A 9,940-nucleotide genomic window follows, 5' to 3' on the forward strand; every position below is an offset into this window, starting at 1 on the left:
CGGCTTTGCCGCACATGCGCACATACTTCAGAGGGTGGCATTCATGCCGCCCTCTGAAGTCCTGAGCGCACTACCGCGCATGCGCGCGGTGTGCGCGGCCGCAAGCTGAGCTGACTGACAGCTCAGCTCGCGGTCTTTGCCCGCCCCCTCCTCTGCTGACAGGCTGGAGAGAGAAGGCGCGCACACAGTGCCTTCTCTCTCCTGAACACGTCAGACGTATTTTAATACGTCTGACGTGTACAGGGCCTTTTTAGGGCCCTGCATGATAGGAAGTCCCTCTGGTGGCCGTCTGAGTGACGGCCACTGGAGGTATTCCTATCAATCAATGTAAACACTGTATTTTCTCTGAAAATACAGTGTTTACATTAGATTGCCTGCAGGGAGCTATAGATCTCACCTGAACAAATACATTAAGCTGTAGTTGTTCAGGTGACTATAGTGTCCCTTTAATACTTCCTGGTTTGTTTAGTTCAAGAGGCAGCAACTGCCCCGAGCACCTGCTTTGTAAAGACTTCTCATTGGCTGCATTGGGAAGTCTGTGATTGGACAGCAACAGAAAGTCTGGGCTGGGTTAGAAGCAAAAGAAGCAGGCAAGAGATCTCAGGTTTTCCAAGTAGTTTTAGATAAACCCCCAATGGAAAAAAAAAATACATAATTACAAGCATGCAGGTTTGCATATGGAGTATATCTACTAAATAGTGATTTGTATTTAATCTGTATTTTGGCAGTGGAGTGTCCGCTTAATATTTGGTAGTGCACCTAACTGTTCTAACAATGTCAACACTCACTTATTGTCGAAAAAAATATCATCCTCCTCATCATCATCTCTTGTGTGGATCAGTGTGTTGTACAATGACAGTTCTGCTGCACAATTTAGGATCTCTGGCTCCAGCTGTTGGCAGCTTTCAGGGGAAATACATAGTTCCTCTTTTAATGGCAGAGCTTCTTCATCTTGTTTACAGAAACTGTAATGGAAACCAAAAAAAAAGTTATGCATTAACAGAACTGGAACTGGCCACTAATTTGGTTAAGGGTCAGGAGTAATGTGGGGCATATATATTACAAATTGTATTTACCTAACCACTTTTATTATACCTGGTCTTTCTACTTTTCTTAATGGCAGTGTTAAATTGACACTCGAAGCACCAAAACCACTTTGGCTTAATGAAGCTGTTTTAGTATAGATAATGTCCCTACTGTCTTTAGGCATTAAATCACTTTTGCTTCTGTTTATACAGTCCTACCCGCACATCTCCTGGCTGTGACACACAGCCTGCATGAAAAAAAATTTCATTTTCAATCAAATGTGTCCTGCTCTGTTAATTGAACTTTAATAACACACAGGAGGCACACAGACTGTAAAGTAAAATAAAGGAAGTTTAAACATTAGATCTCTCTTTATAAGAATTGCCTAGGCAGCTTGAATACGTCACATGCAGGTAGCGTGACGATGGCTGTATAAATAGTGATTTAACTCCTAAATGGCAGTGGATTTAACAGTGATTTAACTTATCAATGGAATTGAACAGTTCAGATCCAGATTCAACTTTATTGTCACTTTACCATGTACATACAAGAGCAATGAAACACAGTTGGCCTATGAACAGAAAAGCAGCAGCAATTTATAAAAATTATATTTATATATATAAAAATAATTTACTTCCAGTGTAAGTTTTTTCAATCTATACCTAATACCATGATTCCCTAGTACTTAAGAATACAATCCTTCTTCATTAATACCAATTTCCAGCCTAAAATCACATCGACATTATACAAGTGCCATCAAATAGAGATTAGCATACAACCCATAAACCCAATCTAAACAAGCATTGTCTATTCCATAGGGCCACTATATATATATATATATATATTTCGGTTGGCTACATTTGCAGAAGCCAGATGTTGTAAAACCTGCTTCATAAAAGAACAAGGAACCCATAGAGACAGTTTACCCCATTGACAAGGAACCAGTATACTACTTACAAAATAACCAGTGCTCGTGCCAGGGAGTTCCAGGTATCAATGGTGATCCCCTCTGTTTGCTGGGGCCATTTTTAGTATACCCAGACTTTTAGATAAGCTGAGAGCTGAAAGTAAGCCCTGCAAGTAGCTCTTTAAAGGGACACTATAGTCACCTGAATAACTTTAGCTTAATGAAGCAGTTTTGGTGTATAGAACATTAAGATTTTTTTATCCCCTGCTATGTTAATAGCTTGCTAGACCCTACAAGAGCTTCCTGTATGTGATTAAAGTTCAATTTAGAGATTGAGATACAATTATTTAACCCCTTAAGACCGCAGCCAAATGTACAAGTTGTGATCCAAAAAAACGTAAACAAAACCTGGCATTTGCGCTATATGTCTGTCCAACCATAATTCACCTCTTTCATATTAAATGCACCCCCCATTATTATATATCATTTTATTCAGGGGAAACGGGGCTTTCGTTTAACATCAAATATTTAGGTATGGAACATAATTTAATATGAAAAAAATATTTAAAAAATGGGAGAAAATAAGAATTTTTTAATTTTTTTTAGTTCTACGTGACATTCTAACTGTGAATGTCATAATACTGTTTGCTTTTACTGCAATACAATACACATATTTGTATTCAGCGATGTCTCGCGTGTAAAACAGTACCCCCTATGTACAGGTGTTATGGTGTTTTGGGAAGTTACAGGGTCAAATATAGCGTGTTACATATTTCAGTTTTTTTACATTGAAATTCGCCAGATTGGTTACGTTGCCTTTGAGACCATATGGTAGCCCAGAAATAAGAATTACCCCCATGATGGCATACCATTTGCAAAAGTAGACAACCTAAGGTATTGCAAATTGAGTATGTCCAGTCTTTTTTAGTAGCCACTTGGTCACAAACACTGGCCAAAGTTAGTGTTAATATTTGAAAATGCAAAAAACTAATTTGAACGCAAATTTTGGCCAGTGTTTGTGACTAAGTGGCTACTAAAAAAACTGAACATACCCTGGGTTGTCTACTATTGCAAATGGTATGCCATCATGGGGATAATTTTCATTCCTGGGCTACCATACAGTCTCAAAGGCAACCTGGCGAATTTTAATGTGAAAAAACTGAAACGCAAACCTTATATTTGACTCTGTAACTTTTGAAAACACCATAAAACCTGTACATGAGGGGTACTGTTATACTCAGGAGACTTCGCTGACGACAAATATTAGTGTTTCAAAACAGTAAAACGTATCACAACAATTATATCGTCAGTGTAAGTGCCATTTGTGTGTGAAAAATGCAAAAAATGTCACTGTCACTGACGATATCGTCGTTGTAATATATTTTACTGTTTTGAAACACTAATATTTGTGTTCAGCGAAGTCTTCCGAGTAAAACAGTACCCCCCATGTACAGGTTTCATGGTGTCTTGGAAAGTTACAGAGTTAAATATAGTGCTAGACAATGTAATTCCCTGAACTTTTGGCCTGGGTTGGCAGGCAGGTCCTGCAAATTGTAATTAATAAAATGACCTAATTATGTAAAATGATTACATAAATATATGCGTAGAATTATTATATATATATGTGTGTATATATATATGTGTGTATATATATGTATATAATTTTTTTTAATTATTTTTATTTATATATATATAGGTATATACATAGTGATATATACGTATATACTTATGTATATAGATATATATATTATTTCGTTCTACATGTATTTTGATATCAATATATATATATATATATATTAATTTTAAAATACAGTTAGAACGAAATTACGCATGTTTATATATTTTTTATCTATTTTTTTTCATTATTTTTTTATTATTTTTTTATTTATTTTTTTAACGTATTTATATATTTATTTATTTTTATTATATATAAATATATATATAATGAAAATTATATATATATTTAATCAATATCATTGTACGTGTATTTTGATATTAATATATATATATAATTATGTATATATTAATATTAAAATACACGTACAGTGTATGCATATTTATGTGTATGTGTGTATATGTGTGTATATATATATATACTTAGATCATATATATAATAAATATATATATGATCTAAGTATATATAATTTATTTTTACACTGTTTTAACATTTTTTATTTTTTTTTCAGACAGCAGGGGGAGTACCTGTCATTACAGGCACTCCCCCTGCTGGCAATGCCTTGGACGGCTATGCCGTCCATGTGATCGCGGGGTCCTCGCAAGGACCTCGCGATCACATGGCCCTGGGCGGCTGAAGAGGACGCAGGGGGACTCCCTGGGCTCCCAGGTAAGTCCCCCATACCGCGATCGCCGGCGTGGGATCGCCGGCGACCGGGTAAGTACATAAGATCGCAGGACGTACTATGCCGTCCTGCGGCTTTTAGAGCCACCAAAATAAGGACGGCATAGTACGTCCTGCGGTCTTAAGGGGTTAAGGTAAATTACATCTGTTTGAAAGTGAAACCAGTTTTTTTTTTCATGCAGGCTCTGTCAATCATAGCCAGGGGAGGTGTGGCTAGGGCTGCATAAACAGAAACAAAGTGATTTAACTCCTAAATGACAGTGAATTGAGCAGTGAAATTGCAGGGGAATGATCTATACACTAAAACTGCTTTATTTAGCTAAAGTAATTTAGGTGACTATAGTGTTCCTTTAAATAGGAAACTAAATGCCTGTAAAAGGATCACCGTGTGAGCAGGGTTAAATCCCTGTGCACACTACAAAAGCCAGGTATCAATAAACTGACTGATGCAACATTGAAAGTCAAGGTTGCAAGCAGCACCCCTTAAGGACCAAACTTCTGGAATAAAATGGAATCATGACATGTCACACACGTCATGTGTCCTTAAGGGGTTAAATAGGCATTTAAATGCCTAGAAAGAGATTGCTGTGTGAGCAGGATTAAATCCCTGCTCACACACAAAAACCCAGGTATCAATGAATAGCTAAGCTCCCATCTGTGAGCTGGAGCCATTTTTAGTGGCCCCACACTGAACATTGGATGTCAATGCTCATTAAAGCCCTTTAAATTCACCAAGGCTGAGCATGGTTGCACTCAGTTGTGTCGTTTTTGGACTGCAGGCTTGTTAAGAGACCCTGAATAGACCCTGACTGGGCTAGCAAAGACCGCAGAAAAGATCTACAGGTTTTACAAGCCGTTTTTAGATAAAACCTCGAGTAAAAAATGTATAATTAAATACATGCAAGTTTTGATTTGAGGTCTAAGCAGTGATTTTATTTATTTCGTATTTGAGTATCCCTTTAATTATCAACAATGTATTTAGAGCCTACAGATATTAGACAGGTGATGTCTGCTTGGATGCTGACATGACCACCCGAAAGGAGGAGCTGGAGGCACTAGTGAAGTAAGTCAACTTTATTTTACTTAATTTTACACAGCAAAGGGGTGGACAGAATGAAACCTACAGTCTCGAAATAGATGTTATTTTCAGGACTATAGGTTCCCTTAAAGTCATGTACAGTGTCCTGATTAACATTATTGGTGAGGTTGTTAAATATGTGTTTCTTCTCTAAGCATGTCATGGTACTTTTCAAACTGGGCTGGAAATGTACTTAGCTGTATCTAGAGAGGGTTACTAGATGTAAGCTACTAACTTCCTTATTAGTGTCAAAAAGGATGCACAGAATTGAAGTTATTAACAAGGCAAAGGTGCCAAGCTTCTTATATGTTGGATGTGAGTGTTTCATACAATAGAGCAGGAGTGCATGTAACTGGCTACTAATTCCTTATAAATAATAGACCCAAGATTCAAGGACGAGGCATGCTTTATTTTTTTAACTCAATTATTACAAATATAGAAAATGGATGCTCAACGTCCACCATTACTAAATAATCCCTATAGAATACCCTTTACCAGCACATACGTCTAGCCTACTAGGTACATGTCGGGGTATTTGTACATCTTACGTTGTAGTGATTATTAGCTATTTATTAAGCTATGAAATTTCTCCTAAGAATAATAACAAATTACCTGCATCAGTTGGATTGGAACATGATTCGTGAAATTAGAGTAATCTGTGCTTTATGATCTTTGGGCATATTCTTATTCTGTTTTCAGCAGTGGTTTCCAGATTGAATGCACTTCAGTTCTGTGCATCCTCTTTGATACCAATAAGGAAGTTAATAGCTCTTACACCTAGTAACCCTTTCCATGATGCAGCTAAGTACATCTCCAGGCCAATTTACTTAATACCATGACTTGTTTAACCCCTTAAGGACACATGACATGTGTGACATGTCACGATTCCCTTTTATTCTAGAAGTTTGGCCCTTAAGGGGTTACAAAGCAAGTTGGATAGAGGAGGGTATAACAAATTTAAAAAGCGTATGCAGTTTAATAGACTTACGTGTTAAGGCAAGGTTGGGCAAAGCCCAGTGACTAGCAATAGCAAGTAGGTGTGAAAGACTTGTCTGAGCAGATGAATGATTTCATATACTTCCTTTACAAAAGCCTTTATCATTTTCAAATAAATATGCACAGTCAACATCAAGTAGACATGTCAATAATCTAAACATTTTACAGGCAAAACCCCATGTAAAGATTAAAAGATGTATTATGAAGATATATACCTCATTGAAACATAGAAACTATTACTTCTGTGTGATCCTATCTGCATCAAGTCAACATGATGGGTTGTGTATTACTAATTCTAGAGCACACATTTCCAAAAATAGAATAATCTCCATGGAAACCAATGGAATGTCCCGATGATTGTTTCACTTTTAGAACTTTGCGTTAGTTGTGTTTGTTCCTATGGGTATCACGTGAACATGAGAGGTTATGTAAAATGACATTCTACTGCAAAGTTCAAAATGTAGAATAATCATCATGGAAACCAATGGAAGGTCCATGATAAATTACACTTTGAACATAACCACCATGGTACTTGAAATGCATGGTGCCTGTCTCATTTGGTGTTGGTGAATAGGAATATTTGGCAGTTATGATACTACAGCACCCAGCTTGGCAGAATATAGCACACAATATGTTTTATACATGCAGGTACTAGCTATCAGCATTAGTATATCAATATAAGAAACGGTACAATATTTCGTTGTTATTCAATATATGGCTCCAACTAGAAAACTTCTCCTGTTCAGGGATATTTATTAATTCATACATATTAGTGAGGGGCAGACCTGCTTCTCGTATTAGTTCTAACACTTCAAGTTTACTTTCCTCTTTCCATTTGGCAATAACAATAATTACAATGTGCAACATCCTGCCAGCAATAGGTGCAATGCAGACTGCAAACAGGATAGATTTAAAGTAACAGTGCACTCAGTCAGACTATACCGGCATAGGATGTACTTATTGAACGCAGTGTAGGCTGAGGGTTGTTGTACTCACCGCTGTCCACCCTCAGCATCGCCAATCAGCTGACTTGTCGCCATCCAAAGCACACGTTCAGACAAATGCCGGAAGCATCAGCGAGAACTACAATTCCCGGCATCCACTCCGGCAGCTCAATCATTCAAAACTTTATTTATTCAACAACAGCAATCTATAAAACGCGTAGGTCAGAGTGTACCGGAAATACGTCACTGGGGGATTGCGTTATGCTGACATTGAACTAGTAGAGTATTAGGAGGTAGAATACAGGGAATCTGGGCTACTTCATCGTTCCCTCTATCCATCATAGAATAATTCCACACAGTCTGAATAATACTGCTCATTGTGTGTGGTCTACAGAGTGCAGTATTAACATGTGCAGTTTACTTGGTGTTCATGAGCTTGTTATATAGTCAGAGCAAACATTTAATCTCTATTTCTTATTTAGTATTCCTCTACAACTGGGTTTTAAACAGGTAAAACCATGCTTTCTCATACTGCCTAGTAGGTGTTTCAATGATTTATTAAACTCTGTACAGGCAATGGGACTGACATGTTAAAGGGACACTCCAGGCACCCAGACCACTTCAGCTCATTGGAGTGGTCTGGGTGCCAACTCCCACTACCCTTAACCCTGCAAGTGTAATTATTGCAGTTTTTTTAAAACTGCAATATTTACCTTGCAGGGTTAAGTCCTCCCCTAGTGGCTGTCTATTAGACAGCCACTAGAGGACACTTCCTGCTTCATAGCACAGGTTTTCTGTGCTAGAGCGTCGCTGGACGTCCTCACGCTGTGTGAGGACCTCCAGCGTCGCTCTATTCCCCATAGGGAAGCATTGAAATTCATTTTCAATGCTTTCCTATGGGGTGCGCTAATGCGCATGCGCGGCATTGCCGCGCATGCGCATTAGGTCTCCTCGGCCGGCGGGCGAGATCAGTCTCGCCCACCGGCCGACGTAACCAGAAGGAGGAGCGGCGGGGGAGGAGGAAGCAGCGACGTGGGACCTGTCGCTGCCCCTGGTAAGTGACTGAAGGGGTTTTCACCCCTTCAGTAACCGGGGATTGGTGGGTGGGAGGGAGAGGGACCCTCCAGTGCCAGAAAAACGGATCGTTTTTCTGGCACTGGAGTTTCCCTTTAAGTGTAAACTTCCTGCAACTTCATAAAATAAATGTTTTGGCTTGCCTTAGATTTATGGAAATTATCTTCCTGCTATGAATTCGGGTTTATTCTAACCTTAGTGACCGAATAATCTAAATTTTAGACAGGAGGTGAATATTTGCTTATCATTCTTTACTGAAATGCGCAGCATCTAAGAAACAGTTAACAGTAAGTAAAAAGTGTAACCAATCAAAATGTATAACAGAGTATGTCTAGTCATCAGGCTCCTCCAAACTCCTCTTTCTTGATGTAGCCGACAGTCGTAGAGTCAACCATGTAAACAAAAAACAGTAGATCGATGAATAGATCCTAATTTAGTCAACCATGTAAACCGGTGTTATGTAAAAGCATATCCAGAGCAGTTCCTCTTTCTTTGCTGCTCCATTTACAAGTCAGGTCAGAGTACTTGTTCTATGCTCTGTTTTAAAACTGTACTTATTGTATGTGATTACTATTTTCCTTTCCTGTGGGGGTGGCTGGGGGATGTCCTTTATCTCCACCTCTCTAGTGGGGCTGTTTATTTCTCTGATTGGGGTTCTCCCCCCCTCCCCCCCCCCAGTGGCTACGTTCGCCACTTTCCTCATTTTTCCCGCGCCATTCGCATTGACTTCAGTGCGTTTGGGCAGGGAATACTGCTGCTTCATGCATTTAGGGGGTTTACAGTTCGGACCTATTCCTGTGCATAGCGTTCGGTGGCTTATGCACGAACTCTCCATTCGCGGGTATTCCAATTTGCATATGGCATTCGGTAGTTTTACGCGAACGGAGCATTTGCGGAATTCTCTGTTCGTGTCTAACGACATTCCCTTTTACATTCATATGATTTCCCGCGATACACCATCTTAGCCCAGGTTCTCGCGAGACCCATGGCGGCCATCTTGTTGGTGTTGTTAGTCGTGCATTTTACTCCCATCCCGAAGAGGCTCTCTGTGTTTTTGAGTTTGCAGTCCAGCTGTGCTGTCAGGGACCTGGTCAGGCTGGTGTAATACCCCTGGGGAGTGGGACTGCCAGTCAGGTATACCCTAGTATTCTGGCAAGGGGCCCCCATTTAGGTACGACCTGCTGTTGAACGGAATCTGTATTTGCAATTCCGGTTTCCTGGGTGAGCCCCTGTGATCATAAGAGTCTGCTTAATCGCCTGGTCTGGTTCACGTCCCTCCAAACCGGTCCCTATACCTTTATTACCTGTGCCTGGTTATTAAAGTAACAGTATATATGTGTGTATATATATACATATAACCCTAACATGGAAGATACCCAGAATCCCATGGACCTTCAGGTTATGATTAATGCAGTGGTGGCCGCATCCCTGGACAAGGTTGTGGCCAAAGTGTTCCCGGTGGCCTCTGATCCTATCAAGCCGGCTCCTAAACGCTCCCAACGCAGGGGAGACTCTAGCAAGGGTAAGGTGCCCCTCAGGCGCAATAAGCACCCAGC

The 9,940-nt window shown here is 39.6% G+C and overlaps 1 protein-coding gene across 1 annotated transcript in view; it reads right to left on the reverse strand.

Moving 5' to 3' along the window:
- Positions 1–7,451, reverse strand: part of OTULIN (OTU deubiquitinase with linear linkage specificity) — a 73,364-nt gene extending 65,913 nt beyond the window's left edge. Inside the window, exons 1-2 of the mRNA XM_063450565.1 lie at positions 7,363–7,451; positions 789–965 (exon numbers count right to left, since the gene is read on the reverse strand). Coding sequence (XP_063306635.1) covers positions 789–965; positions 7,363–7,406 — 221 coding nt within the window. The 5' untranslated portion in view covers positions 7,407–7,451. The remainder of the gene's footprint in view (positions 1–788; positions 966–7,362) is intronic.
- Between the last annotated feature and the right edge of the window lie 2,489 nt (positions 7,452–9,940).

Source organism: Pelobates fuscus, chromosome 4 (genome assembly GCF_036172605.1).
Source record: "Pelobates fuscus isolate aPelFus1 chromosome 4, aPelFus1.pri, whole genome shotgun sequence".
Classification (NCBI taxonomy): Eukaryota; Metazoa; Chordata; class Amphibia; order Anura; family Pelobatidae; genus Pelobates; species Pelobates fuscus.